This window comes from Oncorhynchus masou, chromosome 20 (assembly GCF_036934945.1).
Source record: "Oncorhynchus masou masou isolate Uvic2021 chromosome 20, UVic_Omas_1.1, whole genome shotgun sequence".
NCBI lineage: Eukaryota > Metazoa > Chordata > Actinopteri > Salmoniformes > Salmonidae > Oncorhynchus > Oncorhynchus masou.
This window is the reverse complement of record NC_088231.1, coordinates 10,613,259-10,635,050: the sequence shown is the minus strand read 5'-3', so window position 1 is coordinate 10,635,050 and position 21,792 is coordinate 10,613,259. Positions and strand designations below refer to the sequence as shown.

At 43.9% G+C, this 21,792-nt stretch overlaps 2 protein-coding genes across 4 annotated transcripts in view; both read right to left on the bottom strand.

Annotated features, from left to right (window-relative positions):
- Positions 1-1,824: 1,824 nt before the first annotated feature.
- On the bottom strand, positions 1,825-10,278 carry LOC135506953 (gastrula zinc finger protein XlCGF48.2-like). 3 transcript variants are annotated; one of them, XM_064926390.1, is made up of 4 exons: positions 9,606-10,278; positions 8,426-8,561; positions 3,583-3,713; positions 1,825-3,387 (listed from the first exon to the last, which is right to left on the bottom strand). In XM_064926390.1, the coding sequence occupies exons 2-4, from the start codon at positions 8,493-8,495 to the stop codon at positions 2,275-2,277; spliced, it is 1,314 nt and encodes a 437-aa protein (XP_064782462.1). In that variant the 5' UTR covers positions 8,496-8,561; positions 9,606-10,278; the 3' UTR covers positions 1,825-2,274. The 3 variants fall into 3 exon arrangements, with proteins under 3 accessions (XP_064782462.1, XP_064782463.1, XP_064782461.1); XM_064926391.1 differs by lacking the exon at positions 9,606-10,278 and having other exon boundaries at positions 8,426-8,685; XM_064926389.1 differs by lacking the exons at positions 8,426-8,561; positions 9,606-10,278 and adding an exon at positions 4,111-4,812.
- A 2,173-nt stretch (positions 10,279-12,451) lies between these two features.
- Positions 12,452-21,792, bottom strand: part of LOC135506936 (uncharacterized) — a 33,874-nt gene continuing 24,533 nt past the window's right edge. Inside the window, exon 7 of the mRNA XM_064926371.1 lies at positions 12,452-15,478. Within this exon, the coding sequence (XP_064782443.1) occupies positions 14,537-15,478 (942 nt within the window). The 3' untranslated portion in view covers positions 12,452-14,536. The remainder of the gene's footprint in view (positions 15,479-21,792) is intronic.

The following is a 21,792-nucleotide window of genomic DNA, read 5'->3' as shown; positions in this document are numbered from 1 at the left end:
ATCTTGACAAACCAATTCTGTATGGACCTCGCTTTGTGCATGGGAGCATTGTTATGCTGAAACTGGAAATGGTTTCCCCAAACTGTTGCCACAGTTGGAAGCACAGAATTGTATAGAAAGTCATTGTATGCTGTAGTGTTAAGATTTCCCTTCACTATTATTCCTCCTCCGCCAAACTTTACAGTTGGCACTATGCATTTGGGCAAGTAGTGTTCTCTTGGCATCCACCAAATCCAGATTCGTCCGTCGGACTGCCAGATGGTGAAGCATGATTCAGCACTCCAGAGAACACGTTTCCACTGCTCCAGAGTCCAATGGCGGTGAGATTTACACCACCCCAGCCGATGCTTGGCAAAGCGCATGGTGATCTTAAGCTTGTGTGTGGCTGCTCGGCCATGGAAACCCATTTCATGAAGCTCCTGACAAACAGTTCTTGTGCTGATGTTGCTTCCAGAGACCGTTTGTTTTACTCGGTAGTGAGTGTTGCAACCGAGGACAGATGATTTTTATCCGCTACGTGCTTCAGCACTCGGCAGTCCCGTTCTGTGAGTTTGTGTGTTCTTCCACTTAGCGGCTGAGCCGTTGTTGCGCCTAGACATTTCCACTCACAATAACGGCACTTACAGTTGACCAGGGCCGCTCTAGCAGGGCAGACATCTTATGAACTGATTTGTTGGAAAGGTTGCATCCTATGACGGTGCCATGTTAAAAGTAATTGAAAGGCCATTCTTCTGCCAATGTTTGTCTATGGAGATTGTTTGATTTTATACACCTGTCAGCAACGGGTGTGGCTGATATGCAGACAGTAGTTAACATTGGGCTCACCTCAGTGAGACTGTGTGTGGTCCTATGCTGCTCAGCTGGTTCCTATGTGGGTTCAAGAGTAGGTGTTGTCTGGTTGACCTCCATGACCATGGTCCCCTCAGGTTTCTTGTTGGTTCCGTTTTTCTGTGCTCCGTTTGTTTTTTTTAATTTTTAAAATTTATTTAACCTGGCAAGTCAGTTTAGAACAAATTCTTATTTTCAATGATGGCCTAGGAACAGTGGGTTAACTGTCTGTTCAGGGGCAGAATGACAGATTTGTACCTTGTCAGCTCAGGGGTTTGAACTTGTAAGCTTCCGGTTTCTAGTCCAATGCTCTAACCACTAGGCTACCCTGCCCCAGGGTAGCCTAATGGTTACTTAACAAATAAGGAACACTCAAAATGTGCACTTATAAATCATAACAATTTTAATCAAAATACAGCTGTAGACAGAAGTCAAAGATCAAACATCACACATACAACTGATGTCTCTCTTCTATTAATACAACATAAGCATAATCAATTATTATAATGCATCAAACATTTGGTGCAGCCCCTATTATGATCCCAATTTGATCCCATCATTCTCCAAACCCTCCTCACACCCCTCCTCCTTCACCAGCATCACCTCCTCTTCCTGGAAGAGAGAGGTGATACAGATTACACTAACATACACTCCCTCAGGTATGTACATATACACACACACACACTTTCAACACGCCGTTTTTACCCATCCTCACTACTTTTGAGTCCTATACTGTAGTTACAGAATGACTTCATTGTTGTTAAACCCATCATGGTGGACATGAATATGTTGTGGATAAATGAGTCGGCTATGAGAAGTCAGTCATCAGACAAACCTGATTAAACTATTTTGAGGTGTACAGTAGGTGTTTGCTAGTGTGTATATGTGTAGGTATATGTAGTAAGTGTATATTGGTTATAAAGCTCTGTCGGGTTTATGTAGAATAGGGTGAGATCAGATGTGATGTATATTAAAGGGAGTTTCAAATAACGAGAACAAAGTCAAAATGTTTATTTATTAAACATACACGTTTTAAATTCACCATATGAAAACACACATACATCTGCATGAACCTGATAGACTGTTATTAATATACTCATTAAAAGTGTCTTGGGCAAAAAAAACAAGTAGTTGAATGGAAGGAATGAAATTTGTGAACATCATATATCATACACAGTACAAACACAATATGTAACAGACTCATTAGGCTTATATATGCCTTATATATCACAATGTCTGGATGCAATATTCTACCCAGGAATATTCAACACTGAAATCTGTTACTCTCATTATTCCAAAATGCATCTGTGGATCTTTTCTGTTGACAACACTCATCTTTGTCTTTAATTCAGGGTTTGATGTCAAAGTCAGAAGCTATCAAGTGGAATGGTTACTTTCTATGTTATAGATTGGGAATGTTTTTTCTGCTGCTGTATCCTAAGGTAGTTACTCTCTGAATGGCCTCTCTCCCGTGTGGACCTTCAGGTGCATCTTCAGGTGGTGCTGATGGGAGAACCTTTTCTCACATTGGGGACAGCTGTAGGGTTTCTCCCCTGTGTGAACCCTCTGGTGCCTCTTCAGGTTGCCAGCATGGGCAAAGCGCATGTGGCACTGGGTACAGCTGTAGGGTTTTTCCCCTGTGTGGACCCTCTGGTGAATCTCCACCTTCTGGGGGCAGCTGAAGCCTTTATTACAGAACATGCAAAGGAACCGCTTCTCTTTACTGCAAATTTTTGCTCCCCCTCCCCGAGCCTTGGACCTTTGGTCATTTGAGTTCAATACCTGATCGAACAGGCCTTGTGAATCGGAAGGTGTCATTGACATGGACACTGGGTGTAAAGAGGAGTTGGTTGTGACATTTAGATTTGTATCTAAGTTTTCCCTGTAGTCTAAGAAGTCACTGCTGTTGTCCTGCGAGTGTCCTTCTCCTAAATGAGTCTCGACTTCATTCCATGTCAGAGGAGCGTCGCCCTCCATTTTCACAGTCACATCATCTAAGGCCAGACCCTCCCCTTTCTCATCCAGGCAGTCTTCAGAGTACACACTACTACTGTACCGGTTCCAGTCCCCTCTCATTGGATTAGTCTGTGTATCTAAGCCCACAGGCATGTCACCAGGTATCATCCCTGTCTCTGCAGTGTAAGAACAAGATGGATCATTGCCAGTCTGTAATGCGTCACCTGAATCCTGATGGGACAGAACTGTCCTTGGGTTACCGTAAAGTAAATACTCTGAGCCGGGAGCAGAACGACAGCCCAGTCCCCCCAGCTCCAGTATCTCTGGGTCTGACCTGTGGTCAGATCCTGTGTGCAAAATCCTTTGTGTTACAGTTAAAGTCTCTGTGTCTGTCTCTGACTTAAGGACAGCGTTCTGCGTTCCACTGTCCTCTGTGATGCTGCGTCGGATCCTGGGCGGAACTAGCATTGTGGTGGGGTCCTCCGTGGCTACAGAGGGCGCTCCAGCCGCTCCAGCCTGGATGTTTCTGCTGTGTCGTGGGTCCTCCTCTCCTTCAGACCTCTCCAGCTTGACCCCAGGACCTGCAGCCTCTGCATCTGCAGGCTGGCAAGAAAGGAGGTTATTACCGGTACATAAATAGGATTAGATAACCTTGTCATAGGGGAGTTGGTGAGACTTCCCTATGGCAGATAAATGAGGATGTACATGTAAGCAAGTGAATAGCTGAGGGGAGCCTTTCTGAAATAAACTGGCCACATTTGATGTACTGTAATTTGGATGTAATACTATTACACTAACCTCTATCACGATAACGTGCTGAGTTGAGGTTCTACTCCCCTCATCAACAGTGATTGGTTGGTCATCTCTCCATGTTTTGTGTCCCGCTAGCTTCACAAAGCTCCTGTAGCCTCCAGTGAGATTTCCTTCACCTGAGAGAGTGATTGGGGAAAAGAGGTTGTTAGGTTTAGCTATGGTCAATGCTCAACACTACATTGTACACTATTGACCGTTTTGACACGGTTTAGAATTGACAAGGATGTAAGGTAACACCTCACATAACTTCTTGATATACTCTTTATAGATTGATTGACTATGTTCAATGCAGCACGTTGTTTTCAATAAGTAAATAATAGGACATACCGTAAATCAATTATCTGGTTAGATATTTTGTCATTGTGCAAAATAGCCAAGCAATTATTGCATACTATCCAACAAACGGCCAAGACCCATTACAACATATCTGGTTAAGACATCTAAAGTCACACATGTGCAGCATGGAACGGGCGACAGGCCCTGCAGCCTCTTCGCCCTGAAAAATGTGCGTACCTCTTTCCATTCCTCGCTCGAGGATCTTGACACTACTGGGACGATTAGCAAGGACGCGCTCTCGCGTTGTTCTATCTGCGCGCTCCCGTGCCACCTTCAGTTCCAATAGATGTAGTTTCCTCCGCAATGCCCTGTTTTCTTTCTGGCTTTGAGTTATTTCCAAACGAAACACTGCATAGTCGTCGTCTACGAGCTTACATATATCTGCCACGGCTGCATTCGCTAGCACCTCCATGATGGAGGCTATTTGAGTGTGAAAAACCACACAGTTAGCCATGTTGGCTAATGTTCACAGCTAGCTAACTAGCGTTACCTAGATAACATTTATCAACCAAGCCCTGTCTCCAACACAAATTAAATACTACAGGGTGTAAGTATGTGATTTGGTGCAGTTCAATTAGTCATATTTTGAGTTCCATGGTGTTAATAAACGTCCAAATATCACAAATAAAAATGCTAACGTGGAAATTGTACTTGGTCGCTGTTCACTTCCGGTTACACTGAAGAGAAAGGGATCTTATTGGTTGGCGTCATAGCTCAAAGTGGGTTGTTAAATGAAAATATTGCGCGCTGTTCTTTGAATTACGGTAGTGAACCGAAATATTCAAGGCCCACGTCTCACGCTATTGGTCGTTCGATAGCCAATGGGCTCTCAGCATCCCTTTCACCGCGGTGTTCGATGAGAAGCAGTCTGCCTAATCGCATTGACGCGTCCGTCCAGCTATTAACGATTGACTGACAGATAACAAGCTAAATACCACGCTGCATGTGAACTAAGCAAGCTTGCTAACGAATTAGATATAGTTACGAGTATAATTGCTTATTTTCAGATACAACAAATAGAGCTAAAGTTGCATCATTGACGTTGGTATGGTGCGTTGCACTTCTTGAAATCAATAAAAAAGCTGGCGACTTTGACAGACTGAGTAGTAGTCTACTACTGGAAGAAAGTGAAGATAACTAACGTTACTCAGTAAGGTAGCTATTTACTCTCAGTGGTGGAAAAAGTACACAATTCTCATACTTGTGTAAAAGTATAGATACCTTAATAGAAAGTTACTCAAGTAAAAGTTTTAAGTCACCCAGTAAAATACTACTTGAGTATAAGTTTTAAAGTATTTGGTTCTAAATATACTTAAGTATAAAAGTAAAGGTAATTGCTAAAATATACTTAAGTATCAAAAGTAAAAGTATAAATAATTTCAAATTCCTGATATTAAGCAAAGCAGATACACCGTTTTCTTGTTTTTATAATTAAGGAATAGCCAGGGGTACACTCCAACACTCAGACAATTTACAAATGATGCATTTGTATTCAGTGAGTCTGCCAGAGGCAGTAGGGATGACCACATGTTCTCCTGATAAGTGTGTATATTTGACAATTTTCCTGTCCTGCTGAGGATTCGTCATGTAAGGAGTACTGTTGGGTGTCATGGAAAATGTTTAGAGTAAAAACTACATTATTTATGTAGTGAATTAAAAGTTGTAAAAGTATAAATAGTAGAGTACAGATACCTCCAAAAACGACTTAAGTAGTACTTTAAAATATTTTTACTTAAGTATTTTACACCACTGGTTACATTATAGTATCTATCTGGCTATGATCTGTTTTAATCTGATCCCTTCTAGAATGTCAATGACATTACAAGATGTCTGTACACTTGTAAGGTAATAATAGATACTTGACCTAATGGTAAATGTTAACACTGAATTATTGTCATGTCTAGCATGGCATGCATTACAAATGTATTAAAAGTTATCATATTAATGCCACTTTGATATTTATGTTTCCATCATTCCAAGATATGGAAATCAGCAGTAGAAATAATAACAAAGCGGTTTCCCCACCCCTGGTACGCTGAAAAGCTGAGAGATGGACCTGGAGAAACGTAAAGCATCAAATTCATAGACAGAGCTACGGTTGCAAGGACCAACCATCCATGATATGAAAATAATAGTTTTGACCATGTTTTGAGGCGATAGTGTTAGTTGACATTTCCTTTATGTACAAACATTGTAGTAAAACACGCTTGTATTTTGGGTTCTGATGGGTTGCGATAATTGAACTAAGCTCATGAGGCATTTGTAATTTATATTATTCAAGAATCAATGGATACATATAATTAATTTATAAGTAGCAACTGCTGATTGCCCCTTTAAAGTCTGCACATTGGTTAAGCTATCAATGCCAATTGGAGACTCCCCCATTGGAAGAAGAGGTCAACCACGTCAGGTATCAACTGACAGCCTCTTCCACCTCAGAAAATGCAGTGCCTTTTTGATCAAATGATTCATTGGCATCAGGAAGGTGCCTTAATGGTGTCCTGCAATGACTCTATTTATGCTCTGCAACCACATTCTCGGTGTTTACATTCATAGGTCATGGACAGGACCCACCAGACCTAGAGCCATCTTGGGTGGTGCTCCACCTTACTCCTGGTACTTTATAATGTCTGCATATCATCAGTCTACCATAATTCTATCTACAGTATAACTGCATAATATCCTACAAAAGCAAATTTGATGGGTAGCCAGGCTGGAACTCCCTGGAACAGTCAGTCCAACAGCTTTGTCCAGGGGTGTCAAACTCAATTCCAGGAGAGCCGCGTGTCTACTGGGTTATTACCTTTGAATTCATGTTCAATTAAGACCTAGAAAACCAGGTGAGAGGAGTTCCAAACTAAGAAACTGACACTCGCTCCTCCAGGAATTGAGTTTGACACCCTGATCATACCAATACATTTGATCATACCAATACATTCTGATCATACCAATACATTTGAAATGCTCGAATTCAGAATCAATTGGGCTTCGAAAAATAATATGGTGGCTGGGATAGGTTCATGTGGATTGCAGATTTTCTGGAGGGAAAAAAACGGTTCTACGGCCCTTCAAAACAGCAGCTGCGATCCGATTTTAAATTCCAATGAGGAGATTAGATGGCATGGCATAGGTGCCCAGGTGGGCAGAGATTTTGTCAGGTGAAAAGTGATTGAATTCATTTTGAAACCGGGCTGCCTCCTGGGTGTGAACCAGGTGACATGGCGAAGTTGTCTCAAAACAAAGTGACGTGCTAAGCACGTGGAGTAATGATTACAACACATGCAAAACGCATACATACTTTATCTGCCTTAAACTAGATAGAAAAGTATTTATTTCTGGAAAATATATGGTGTATGTTCCTGAACGATGCACCACGCTGCCTTGTTGACAATATGACCTGGTGGGGTAGATTACGGTTCTATTTGAGCAGGACGCTCGTCTCTCACCGCTTTCGCCCGTTCACATCATGAGCCATATCCTGGTGCACACCGGTTCAGCTTAATAAAACTCCCTCATTCATATGTGGAAAGAGTGTCAAACAATGCACATCCCCATTGGCAGTAAATGAAATACACTTCAACAAAGGTTCAGATGCTATTCGATGAGCTAACGAGGAAAGTTAGTGTCATAAGGAGATCACCTTACTTTTAAACAAAAACAGTATATTTGTTTGTGTATTTTCTCTGTAAACCTTATTACATATTGTGGGGACATGCACAAAATAACATTAGATTGGATTGTTAAGTACAAACTGAAGTCCTTTTACATACTTAAAAGCAGGTAGGTAGGTATCCTAGTGGTTAGAGTGTTGGACTAGTAACTGAAAAGTTGCAAGATCGAATCCCCGAGCTGACAAGGTAAAAATCTGTCGTTCTGCCCTTGGACAAGGAGGTTAACCCACTGTTCCTAGGCCGTCATTGAAAATAAGAATTTGTTCTTAACTGACTTGCCTAGTTAAATAAAAGGTAAAAATAAAAACGTCCCACTGCACTTTCTTTCCTGCTGCCAAGACCAACTAGCCACCTGATCCAGTCTACTCTTGCTTCTTGACACTCACTGTGCTGGGTAACACAGGGTCACAAACCATAACAAGCTGGTAAAGTAAGTAAAAATAGTTGTCAGTGAGTTTCAAGATAGTAGGTAGCTGGCTATGCAGCCTCAAAGACAAGATTAGACACACAAAAAGGGCATCCCTTTCTTATCTAGGCGCCCTACAGAGTATACTGTACTGGTTCCAGTCCCCTCTCATTGGATTAGTCTGTGTAACAAATCCCACAGACATGTCACCAGGTATCATCTCTGTCTCTGTAGCGTATGAACAGGACCTGTAACACATCACTTGTGTCCCGATTGGACAGAACAGTCCTTGGGCTCAGGTTACCGTAAAGTAAATTCTCTAAATGGGGAAAGGCGGACAGCTCAGTCGCCCCAGCCCCGTTAAAGTCTCGGTGTCTGTCTCTGACTTGAGGACGGCGCTCAGCGTTCCACTGACCTCCTTGGTGCTGAGTCAGGTCCTTGACCTCTCCAGCTTGACCCCAGGATAACAGTGATTGGTTGGCCATCTCTCCATGGTTTGTGTCCCACTGGCTTCACAAAGCTCCTGTGGCCTCCAGTGAGACCTCCTTCACCTGAGAGTGATAGAAGGAAAAGAGGTAGTTTGGTTAGCTACTGTCAATGCTCAATGGTATACTATTGTGTCAATATCTATTCCATACTATTGACAATGTCTAGAATTGGCAAGGATGTAAGGCAACATTTCTCATAACTTCTTGATATACTATTTATTGATCAATGTATTATGTCCCATGCATCACAGTTTTTGTTGAGTAAATAATAATAAGTGCAGTAATCAAGAACCTGGTTAGAATATGATATTGTGTCTTTGTGCTGGCTAGAGATAATTATTGTTATCGATCAATAATGACAAATCTCCTGGCATTGACAATTTAGATGGAAAGGTACTGAGGATGGTAGCTGACTCTATAGCCACTCCTATCTGTCATATTTTTAATCTGAGCCTAGAGGAAAGTCTTTGTCCTGAGGCCTGGAGGGAAGCCCAATAATTCCGCTACCCAAGAGTGGTCAAGCGGCCTTTTCTTGTTCTAACAGCAGACCTATTAGCTTGCTGCCAGCTCTGAGCAAACTGTTGGGAAAAAATGTGTGTGACCAAATACAATGCTATTTCTCTGTAAACAAATTAACAACAGACTTTCAGCATGCTTATAGAGAAGGGCACTCATGTACTGCAATGACACAAATGACTGATGATTGGTTGAAAGAAATTGATAAGTTGCACTGTTAGATTTGAGATATTATTGACCATAACCTGTTGTTGAAAAAACGTATGTGTTATGGCGTTCAACCTCTGCCATATCTTGGATTCAGTGCTACCTATCTAATAAATCAAATTTCAAATCAAATTTATTTATATAGCCCTTCGTACATCAGCTGATATCTCAAAGTGCTGTACAGAAACCCAGCCTAAAAACCCAAACAGCAAGCAATGCAGGTGTAGAAGCACGGTGGCTAGGAAAAACTCCCTAGAAGGACCAAAACCTAGGAAGAAACCTAGAGAGGAACCAGGCTATGTGGGGTGGCCAGTCCTCTTCTGGCTGTGCCGGGTGGAGATTATAACAGAACATGGCCAAGATGTTCGAATGTTCATAAATTACCAGCATGGTCGAATAATAATAAGGCAGAACAGTTGAAACTGGAGCAGCAGCACGGCCAGGTGGACTGGAGACAGCAAGTAGTCATCACGTCAGGTAGTCCTGGGGCATGGTCCGAGGGCTCAGGTCCTCCGAGAGAGAGAAAGAAAGAGAGAATTAGAGAAAGCACACTTAAATTCACACAGGACACCGAATAGGACAGGAGAAGTACTCCAGATATAACAAACTGACCCTAGCCACCCGACACATAAACTACTGCAGCATAAATACTGGAGGCTGAGACAGGAGGGGTCAGGAGACACTGTGGCCCCATCCGATGACACCCCCGGACAGGGCCAAACAGGAAGGATATAACCCCACCCACTTTGCCAAAGCACAGCCCCCACACCACTAGAGGGATATCTTCAACCACCAACTTACCATCCTGAGACAAGGCTGAGTATAGCCACAAAGATCTCCACCATGGCACAACCCAAGGGGGGGCACCAACTCAGACAGGATAAACACATCAGTGAATCAGCCCACTCAGGTGACGCACCCCTTTCAGGGACGGCATTAGAGAGCCCCAGTAAGCCAGTGACTCAGCCCCTGTAATAGGGATAGAGGCAGAGAATCCCAGTGGAAAGAGGGGAACCGGCCAGGCAGAGACAGCAAGGGCGGTTTGTTGCTCCAGAGCCTTTCCGTTCACCTTCCCACTCCTGGGCCAGACTACACTCAATCATATGACCCACTGAAGAGATGAGTCTTCAGTAAAGACTTAAAGGTTGAGACCAAGTTTGCGTCTCTGACATGGGTAGGCAGACCGTTCCATAAAAATGGAGCTCTATAGGAGAAAGCCCTGCCTCCAGCTGTTTGCTTAGAAATTCTAGGGACAATTAGTAGGCCTGCGTCTTGTGACCATAGCGTACGTGTAGGTATGTACAGCAGGACCAAATCAGAGAGATAGGTAGGAGCAAGCCTATGTAATGCTTTGTAGGTTAGCAGTAAAACCTTGAAATCAACCCTTGCTTTGACAGGAAGCCAGTGTAGGGAGGCTAGCACTGGAGTAATATGATCAAATTTCTTGGTTCTAGTCAGGATTCTAGCAGCCGTATTTAGCACTAACTGAAGTTTATTTAGTGCTTTATCCGGGTAGCCGGAAAGTAGAGCATTGCAGTAGTCTAACCTAGAAGTGACAAAAGCATGGATACATTTTTCTGCATCATGTTTGGACAGAACGTTTCTGATTTTTGCAATGTTACGTAGATGGAAAAAAGCTGTCCTTGAAATGGTCTTGATATGTTCTTCAAAAGAGAGATCAGGGTCCAGAGTAACGCCGAGGTTCTTCACAGTTTTATTTGAGACGACTGTACAACCATTAAGATTAATTGTCAGATTCAACAGAAGATCTCTTTGTTTCTTGGGACCTAGAACAAGCATCTCTGTTTTGTCCGAATTTAAAAGTAGAACGTTTGCAGCCATCCACTTGCTTATGTCTGAAACACATGCTTCTAGCAAGGGCAATGTTGGGGCTTCACCATGTTTCATTGAAATGTACAGCTGTGTGTCATCCACATAGCAGTGAAAGTTAATATTATGTTTTCGAATGACATCCCCAAGAGGTAAAATATATAGTGAAAACAATAATGGTCCTAAAACGGAACCTTGAGGAACACCGAAATGTACAGTTGATTTGTCAGAGGACAAACCATTCACAGAGACAAACTGATATTTTTCCGACAGATAAGATCTAAACTAGGCCAGAACTTGTCCGTGTAGACCAATTTGGGTTTCCAATCTCTCCAAAAGAATGTGGTGATCGATGGTATCAAAAGCAGCACTAAGGTCTAGGAGCACGAGGACAGATGCAGAGCCTCGGTCCGATGCCATTAAAATGTAATTTACCACCTTCACAAGTGCAGTCTCAGTGCTATGATGGGGTCTAAAACCAGACTGAAGCATTTCGTATACATTGTTTGTCTTCAGGAAGGCAGTGAGTTGCTGCGCAACAGCCTTTTCTAAACATTTTGAGAGGAATGGAAGATTCGATATAGGCCGATAGTTTTTTCTATTTTCTGGGTCAAGGTTTGGCTTTTTCAAGAGAGGCTTTATTACTGCCACTTTTAGTGAGTTTGGTACACATCCGGTGGATAGAGAGCCGTTTATTATGTTCAACATAGGAGGGCCAAGCACAGGAAGCAGCTCTTTCAGTAGTTTAGTTGGAATAGGGTCCAGTATGCAGCTTGAAGGTTTAGAGGCCATGATTATTTTCATCATTGTGTCAAGAGATATAGTACTAAAACACTTGAGCGTCTCTCTTGATCCTAGGTCCTGGCAGAGTTGTGCAGACTCAGGACAACTGAGCTTTGAAGGAATACGCAGATTTAAAGAGGAGTCCGTAATTTGCTTTCTAATAATCAAAATCTTTTCCTCAAAGAAGTTCATGAATTTATCACTGCTAAAGTGAAAGCCATCCTCTCTTGGGGAATGCTGCTTTTTAGTTAGCTTTGCGACAGTATCAAAAAGTAATTTCGGATTGTTCTTATTTTCCTCAATTAAGTTAGAAAAATAGGATGATCGAGCAGCAGTAAGGGCTCTTCGGTACTGCACGGTACTCTCTTTCCAAGCTAGTCGGAAGACTTCCAGTTTGGTGTGGCGCCATTTCCGTTCCAATTTTCTGGAAGCTTGCTTCAGAGTTCGGGTATTTTCTGTGTACCAGGGAGCTAGTTTCTTATGAGAAATGTAGAACTCAAAACGTGTTTTTTAATGGAAGGTTCTCTAATGTCAAACATGTAAAGTGTGGTGTACAGCAGGGCAGCTCTCTAGACCCTCTACTCTTCTCTATTTTTACCAAGGACCTGCCACTGGCATTAAACAAAGCATGTGTGTCCATATATGCATCAGCAACCACAGCTAATTAAGTCACTGAAACCCTTAACAAAGAGTTGCAGTCTGTTTTGGAATGGGTGGCCAGTAATAAATTGGTCCTGAACATCTCTAAAACTAAGAGCATTGTATTTGGTACAAATCATTCCTTAAATTCTAGACCTCAGCTGAATCTGGTAATGAATGGTGTGGTTGTTGAACAAGTTGGGGAGACAAAATTACTTGGTGTTACCTTAGATTGTCAACTGTCATGGTCAAAACATAGATTCAATGGTTGTAAAGATGGGGAGAAGTCTGGCTGTAATAAAGAGATGCTCTGATTTTTTGACACCACACTCCAAAAAGCAAGTTCTGCAGCCTCTAGTTTTGTCTAATCTTGATTATTGTCCAGTCATGTGTCCAGTGCTGCAAGGAAAGACCTAGTTAAGCTGCAGCTGCCCCAGAACAGAGCGGCATGTTCTGCTCTTCATTGTAATCAGAGGGCTGATATAAATACTATGCATGCCAGTCTCTCTTGGTTAAGAGTTGAGGAGAGACTGACTGCATCACGTCTTTTTATAAGAAACATTGTGTTGAAAATCCCAAATAGTTTGCATAGTCAATTTTCACACAGCTCTGACACACTCTTATCCCATCAGACATGCCACCAGGGGTATTTTCACAGTCCCTAAATCCAGAACAAATTCAAGAAAGCGTACAGTATTATATAGTCCTTATTGCATGGAATTTCCTTCCATCTCATGCTGCTTAAATAAACAGCAAACCTGGTTTCAAAAAACAGATAAAGCAACACCTCACGGCACAACGCCTCTCCCTTATTAGACCGAGATAGTTTGTGTGTATGCATTGATATGTAGGCAACGTGTGCTTTAACATTTTTTTTATGTAGTTCTGTTCTTGAGCTGTTCTTGTCTATTGATATTCTGTATTATGTCATTCTGTATTATGTTTTGTGTGGACCCCAGGAAGAGTAGCTGCTGCGTTTGCAACATCTAATGGGGATTCTAATGAAATACAAAATACCAAATTAATCAGGGGAATTATTGCATACTATCCAAAAACTGACCAAGAACATATTCTCGATAATGAATCTGATCACGTCAAAAGGTGAACGAGGCGACAGGCACTGAGCTATATATGCACGGCGACAGGCCGCGCAGACTCTGCCTTCGGCAATTTGTACCTCTTGACATGCCTCTGTATCTGTTGGGGATCTTTACACTACTCTCTCGCATCGTCCTCTGCTCGCTCCCGTGCCAACTTCAGTTTCCAGTAGCTGTAGTTTCCTTCGCAATGCCCTGTTTTCTTTCTGGCTTGGAGTTATTTCCAAATGTAGACAACTATGCTGTGTTTCAACTTTAAAGATGTATGCCACTGTTGCATTCACTAGCACCTCCATGATGGAGGCTATTTGAGTGTGAAAAACCATACAGTTTGTCATGTTAGCAGCTAGCTAGCGTTATCCAGATAACATCTATCAACCAAGTCCTGTCTCCAACGCAAATGAAAGACTACTGCAGTAAGTATGGGATGCTGCGCAGTTAAATTTGTCCTATTTTGAATGCCAGGATTTCCCTGTCTAAATAACAACAATAAAAACACAAATGTGGAAATTGTTGTACAATAAAGAGAAATAATCTGATTGGTTGGCATCATAGTTCGAAAGGGAGTGCTTAAATGAAAAAGGTATGCACGCTGCTCTTTGAATTACGGTACTGTTTATTACATTACACTTCAAATCTCCCATGATCAGTATCTTTCAAGCTGAGAGCAGACTTGTTTCGAAAGAACAGTGTGTTCACAAGAATAGAGTAGAAAATAGTATAATGACTTTATTCCATCTACCTTCCATCACCTCAGTAAGGTAAATATTCAACTATCCTTGTTTTAGCCTAGGTTTACTGTCTCTCTAAAAAGAGGTATATCCAAGCCTGTTTCAAATGACAAGTTAACAAAGGGTTAATGAAGGGTATGTGGTTAATTACCCTCTTCCGCAGAACACTTCACAACTATATGTCAACTTAAGAATAGTTCCAAGATATCCCGTGTACATCTCAAGCCCCACACTGTTACAATTTCTCCCGGTTGTGGACACTCCTATGTCTGATCAGGTTTGTCAGGAAGGAGAAGCTCTTGTAACATAGTTTGCACTTGAAGGGCCTCTCCTTGGTGTGAACGGCCTGGTGCTCCCTCAAATAGTCTGCCCTAGCGAAGCGCTTCCCACATGTGGGGCAGGCGTATGGCTTGTCAGCGTTCGTCCTATTACTCGGCCTCCCACATTGTGACCCAATGACACCAGACGAGGCAGGAGCAGGTGCCACCACCCTCAGGTGGTTAGTCTTTGAGCTCCATCCTTGACCTCTAGCTATTGTTTGGGTGTTGTTGGGATTGAGTGTTGTGTTATAGGCTAGGTACCTCTTGTGGTGAATGCCCATCCTGACCCTGTCTGTATTGGTGGGGTAACCATGAGGTAACTGAGGAAGGATAGACCCAGGTGCAGGCCTTCTATGAACCCATTCACCAGGCATTAGACAAGATCCTGAAGGAGAAGACAGACTTCCTGTTAGACTCCCACCGAGGGTGTCTCCCACTACTCTCTGTGAAGGCTGAAGCCCAGGGTGACCTGAATTGTTCATCATGGATACTGTGGTGTTTGTATCATAGGAACAGGAGGGTCTAACTCTATCAGCCCCAGGTCCTGCTCCATCTCTGCATTGAGACTGTGCAGAGAAGGGTCTGGGCTGCTGACTGGATCCCTGACTGGAGCCTCTGTCTATCTGATGACCACCAGGACTGAGGTTGTTCAGTCCACCTGTCCACTGGTTGTGTTCTGTGTGGTGCTGGAGTCTCTGCCCCTCACGGTTTGGTTCTGTTTCTGACTCGGAAAGGAAAATCGACGGCTCCTGATCCAGTGTCCTGATCCGGAGCCAAGGTTTGTGACCAGCCGCCTCAGAGGTCCAGTTTCGCCTGCCAGCAGCACCGGATATCAGCAGGTCCTCGTGGACTGCAGACTGTAAACACACATTGCATAAAAGTTTATATAAGAAACTCTTTGCTGTACACACAAAACATGACATGATATTATAAAATGTTAACAGTCAAGCACTTCTCTAACACTGTGATTAATGTACCTAACAATATGGAGCCATTGGTGTTTTAAATTTTTTTAATCCAAATGTGTTGATTCAAGAATGAAATATGTTTTGGTTCGACTGGGATAAGGGAAATTCAGCCCTTCTAATGATACAAAAAGTCAGCACAGAGTAAATGTATTTAATTTCAACAAAATGGTCATACACTCACATAATGTGAAGTACAGTACTTTTATTGCACAAAACGATACGTGTCAAGTAGAATAACTTCCCACTATGGAAACACTATTTTCTGTAAAAGTCTCATTCTTAATGTCGCAAAATCCTTGGATATCTGCGCGAACCCTAGCATAAATGATGAATCAGCGATATACAAATTGGCTTAATTATTTATTTACTAACTAACTAAATAATCACACAGAATTACATAAACACAAGCAAAATAGTTTACACATTGATTACTACATAGTGCAATGAAAGGTCCCTAGTGGACTAAACCAATATGATGGCTTGTTACACAAAATGAAAAGAGGAGGGGCATGTAAGAAAGAACGGGAGAAAATACAAAGGACTTCACTATCGTACATACAGCTGATAACTATGCTCATGGAAATGCTATGAACGGCCGCTTATTCGGAAAAAATTGCAATGTACATATTTATGATTTTATGCCTTTGTTGTCACTGTTGAAATCGCTGGTCCATTTTCTGGAGAGTCAGTCGACAAAGTCTCTGGTTGTGTAAGTCTCTGGTTGTCCACCAGAGGTCACTATGTCCTTTGTAGTTGTAGCTTGTTCCTTTTGTTCTGGAAGTGTCTGTTATAGGTCAGATGTACCAATGGTCATTCGATAGGGAAATGTTCTCCTCTCGTCTTCAGGTCTAGTTTCCTCAACTATTTTACATATACAGCTGCAGACGGTGAATGTGTAGTCTTTAGTTTTGTAGATTTAGTAACGTATTCAGCTGGAACTGCATGTAACTGGTCTATAGAGTGGTAGCAATTTCAACGTGGGGACTCCTGTCCTTACATTTTCTTGATTAATGTAAATTTGTCTCGAGTCCTATTTAAGCACTCGGGAAAAAGGGAGTTCCCTCCTTTTGTCGTAATGTCTGTGCTCACGTGGGCGTGGCCACTGACTTGGTTAAGACTTCATATGAAAAACAATTCTCTCATTTAGAAGGCTAACATCACATTACATTTTCTCACAAATAGTTTCATATTTAACCATATCAGTTCCCCAACATTTTGGATGTGAATCTGATCACTGGGAAATATGCACATTCCAAGATACAGTTATGTTGTTCTACTGTCCTGAGTTACGTCACCAATTAGTAATGAATTTGACAGGATTGTTCTTTAAGTACCACAGACCATTCCAACTGTTTTGGATTACAGAAATATTGTTTCATTATTCAACCTTTTGATGTTACTGTTTTGGCAGGAGGAATCTCCTTATAACAAGAGGTTTCTTTCTCCTCAATCCTGCCAACAACAGCAGAGTTTCTACACTGTATTTTCAACCGGTCATAAAACTGGTGGGGGAGGGGGGATCTGGCACCTATGATCATCACCCAACAGGGCAAGTCATGACACATGGTTATCAAAATGTCACGCCAGAGTAAGCCTACACTAAACACAGACCTTATCTTAAGTGTTTCTAAAATCTCCTATGGGAAAATGAATGGTGAAAAAAGATTGTAACCATTTCCCTGTTTGATCACTAGGTTCTATGGGTATTATGACACCTCCACTGTGGGGCTATATACACTGCTCAAAAAAATAAAGGGAACACTAAAATAACACATCCTAGATCTGAATGAATTAAATATTCTTATTAAATAGTTTTTGCTTTACATAGTTGAATGTGCTGACAACAAAATCACACAAAAAATATCAATGAAATCAAATTTATCAACCCATGGAGGTCTGGATTTGGAGTCACACTCAAAATTAAAGTGGAAAACCACACTACAGGCTGATCCAACTTTGATGTAATGTCCTTAAAACAAGTCAAAATGAGGCTCAGTAGTGTGTGTGGCCTCCACGTGCCTGTATGACCTCCCTACAACGCCTGGTCATGCTCCTGACGAGGTGGCGGATGGTCTCCTGAGGGATATCCTTCCAGACCTGGACTAAAGCATCCGCCAACTCCTGGACAGTCTGTGGTGGATGGAGCGAGACATGATGTCCCAGATGTGCTCAATTGGATTCAGGTCTGGGGAACGGGCGGGCCAGTCCATAGCATCAATGCCTTCCTTTTGCAGGAACTGCTGACACAATTCAGCCACATGAGGTCTAGCATTGTCTTGCATTAGGAGGAGCCCAGGGCCAACCGCACCAGCATTTGGTCTCACAAGGGGTCTGAGGATCTCATCTCGGTACCTAGTGGCAGTCAGGCTACCTCTGGCGAGCACATAGAGGGCTGTGCGGCCCCCCAAAGAAATGCCACCCCACACCATGACTGACCCACCGCCAAACCGGTCATGCTGGAGGATGTTGCAGGCAGCAGAACGTTCTCCACGGCGTCTCCAGACTCTGTCACGTCTGTCACATGTGCTCAGTGTGAACCTGCTTTCATCTGTGAAGAGCACAGGGCGCCAGTGGCGAATTTGCCAATCTTGGTGTTCTCTGGCAAATGCCAAACGTCCTGCACGGTGTTGGGCTGTAAGCACAACCCCCACCTGTGGACGTCGGGCCCTCATACCACCCTCATGGAGTCTGTTTCTGACCGTTTGAGCAGACCCATGCACATTTGTGGCCTGCTGGAGGTCATTTACTTCCGGGTTGGAGCGAGCGGTCGCATCTACACTTCGGTCCGCAGGTAGTATAACTTTTATAACTTTTCATTACATTTCATTATAGTACAACGGTTTGATTTGTCTAATCTTAGCAATTTCTTCTTAGCTAGCTACATAGCCGTCTTTGTATCAAAGATAATTGTGTAATTATCGTATTTCGTCGTCCTAACGTAGTCTACACTGCTATCTGCCCAGCAGCTAGCTAATGTCCACCGTCTACCGATTACCAGCACTGTAGAAACTATTACACTCAACTGAACGACTTGATTAGTGTAGTGTTAGCTAGCTACATAGTTGTCTTTGCTGTCTTCGTATCCAAGATAATTGTGTAGTTTAGAGTGTGTAGACTTAGAGTGATTATCTTAATTTACCGAGGTTAGCTAGCCAGCTATTTGTCGTCCTTAACGTAGGAGATACTGCTAGCTAGCTAGCCAACAGCTAGCCAATGTCTACCGAATAGAACTTCAACAACCCGGTCAACATTCCGCTTCGCTCCACAGGTAGTATCACATTTTCATTTCACTTCATTACAGTACAACGGTTTGATTTGTTTGATCGTAGCTAGCTAGCTACATAGCCGTCTTTGTATCAAAGACAATTGTGTAGTCTAGAGCAATTTTCTAGGTTAGCTAGCCAGCTATTGTCGTTCTTTTAACGTAACGTAACGTAATCAACACTGCTAGCTAGCCAGCTAGCCCCCGAATAGCAGCACTGTAGAAACTATTACACTCAACGGAACGACTTGATTAGTGTAGTGTCAACAACGCAGCCACTGCCAGCTAGCCTACAAAGTCAACAACGCAGCCACTGCCAGCTAGCCTACTCCAGCAGTACTGTATCATTTCAATCATTTTAGTCAATAAGATTCTTGCTACGTAAGCTTAACTTTCTGAACATTCGAGACGTGTAGTCCACTTGTCATTCCAATCTCCTCTGCATTAGCGTAGCCTCTTCTGTAGCCTGTCAACTATGTGTCTATCTATCCCTGTTCTCTCCTCTCTGCACAGACCATACAAACGCTCCACACCGCGTGGCCGCGGCCACCCTAATCTGGTGGTCCCAGCGCGCACGACCCACGTGGAGTTCCAGGTCTCCGGTAGCCTCTGGAACTGCCGATCTGCGGCCAACAAGGCAGAGTTCATCTCAGCCTATGCCTCCCTCCAGTCCCTCGACTTCTTGGCACTGACGGAAACATGGATCACCACAGATAACACTGCTACTCCTACTGCTCTCACTTTGTCCGCCCACGTGTTCTCGCACACCCCGAGAGCTTCTGGTCAGCGGGGTGGTGGCACAGGGATCCTCATCTCTCCCAAGTGGTCATTCTCTCTTTCTCCCCTCACCCATCTGTCTATCGCCTCCTTTGAATTCCATGCTGTCACAGTTACCAGCCCTTTCAAGCTTAACATCCTTATCATTTATCGCCCTCCAGGTTCCCTCGGAGAGTTCATCAATGAGCTTGATGCCTTGATAAGCTCCTTTCCTGAGGACGGCTCACCTCTCACAGTCCTGGGCGACTTTAACCTCCCCACGTCTACCTTTGACTCATTCCTCTCTGCCTCCTTCTTTCCACTCCTCTCCTCTTTTGACCATTCCTCTCTGCCTCCTTCTTTCCACTCCTCTCCCTCTTTTGACCTACCCTCTCACCTTCCCCCCTACTCACAAGGCAGGCAATACGCTCGACCTCATCTTTACTAGATGCTGTTCTTCCACTAACCTCATTGCAACTCCCCTCCAGGTCTCCGACCACTACCTTGTATCCTTTTCCCTCTCGCTCTCATCCAACACTTCCCACACTGCCCCTACTCGGATGGTATCGCGCCGTCCCAACCTTCGCTCTCTCTCCCCCGCTACTCTCTCCTCTTCCATCCTATCATCTCTTCCCTCTGCTCAAACCTTCTCCAACCTATCTCCTGATTCTGCCTCCTCAACCCTCCTCTCTTCAATTTCTGCATCCTTTGACTCTCTATGTCCCCTATCCTCCAGGCCGGCTCGGTCCTCCCCTCCCGCTCCGTGGCTCGACGACTCATTGCGAGCTCACAGAACAGGGCTCCGGGCAGCCGAGCGGAAATGGAGGACAACTCGCCTCCCTGCGGACCTGGCATCCTTTCACTCCCTCCTCTCTACATTTTCCTCCTCTGTCTTTGCTGCTAAAGCCACTTTCTACCACTCTAAATTCCAAGCATCTGCCTCTAACCCTAGGAAGCTCTTTGCCTCCTTCTCCTCCCTCCTGAATCCTCCTCCACCCCCCCCCTCCTCCCTCTCCGCAGATGACTTCGTCAACCATTTTGAAAAGAAGGTCGACGACATCCGATCCTCGTTTGCTAAGTCAAACGACACTGCTGGTTCTGCTCACACTGCCCTACCATGTGCTCTGACCTCTTTCTCCCTCTCTCTCCAGATGAAATCTCGCTTCTTGTGACGGCCGGCCGCCCAACAACCTGCCCGCTTGACCCTATCCCCTCCTCTCTTCTCCAGACCATTTCCGGAGACCTTCTCCCTTACCTCACCTCGCTCATCAACTCATCCCTGACCGCTGGCTACGTCCCTTCCGTCTTCAAGAGAGCGAGAGTTGCACCCCTTCTGAAAAAACCTACACTCGATCCCTCCGATGTCAACAACTACAGACCAGTATCCCTTCTTTCTTTTCTCTCCAAAACTCTTGAACGTGCCGTCCTTGGCCAGCTCTCCCGCTATCTCTCTCAGAATGACCTTCTTGATCCAAATCAGTCAGGTTTCAAGACTAGTCATTCAACTGAGACTGCTCTTCTCTGTATCACGGAGGCGCTCCGCACTGCTAAAGCTAACTCTCTCTCCTCTGCTCTCATCCTTCTAGACCTATCGGCTGCCTTCGATACTGTGAACCATCAGATCCTCCTCTCCACCCTCTCCGAGTTGGGCATCTCCGGCGCGGCCCACGCTTGGATTGCATCCTACCTGACAGGTCGCTCCTACCAGGTGGCGTGGCGAGAATCTGTCTCCTCACCACGCGCTCTCACCACTGGTGTCCCCCAGGGCTCTGTTCTAGGCCCTCTCCTATTCTCGCTATACACCAAGTCACTTGGCTCTGCCATAACCTCACATGGTCTCTCCTATCATTGCTATGCAGACGACACACAATTAATCTTCTCCTTTCCCCCTTCTGATGACCAGGTGGCGAATCGCATCTCTGCATGTCTGGCAGACATATCAGTGTGGATGACGGATCACCACCTCAAGCTGAACCTCGGCAAGACGGAGCTGCTCTTCCTCCCGGGGAAGGACTGCCCGTTCCATGATCTCGCCATCACGGTTGACAACTCCATTTTTCCTCCTCCCAGAGCGCTAAGAACCTTGGCGTGATCCTGGACAACACCCTGTCGTTCTCAACTAACATCAAGGCGGTGGCCCGTTCCTGTAGGTTCATGCTCTACAACATCCGCAGAGTACGACCCT

Bases quoted from the DNA above. Each gene is read 5' to 3' on its own strand.
- LOC135506953 (XM_064926389.1), bottom strand. From the start codon at position 4,387: ATGGCTAACTGTGTGGTTTTTCACACTCAAATAGCCTCCATCATGGAG. The intron at 3,714-4,110 runs GTACGCACATTT...TCACTCTCTCAG, and splicing joins CGAGCGAGGAATGGAAAGAG to GTGAAGGAAATCTCACTGGA. The intron at 3,388-3,582 runs GTTAGTGTAATA...CTTTCTTGCCAG, and splicing joins AGCACGTTATCGTGATAGAG to CCTGCAGATGCAGAGGCTGC.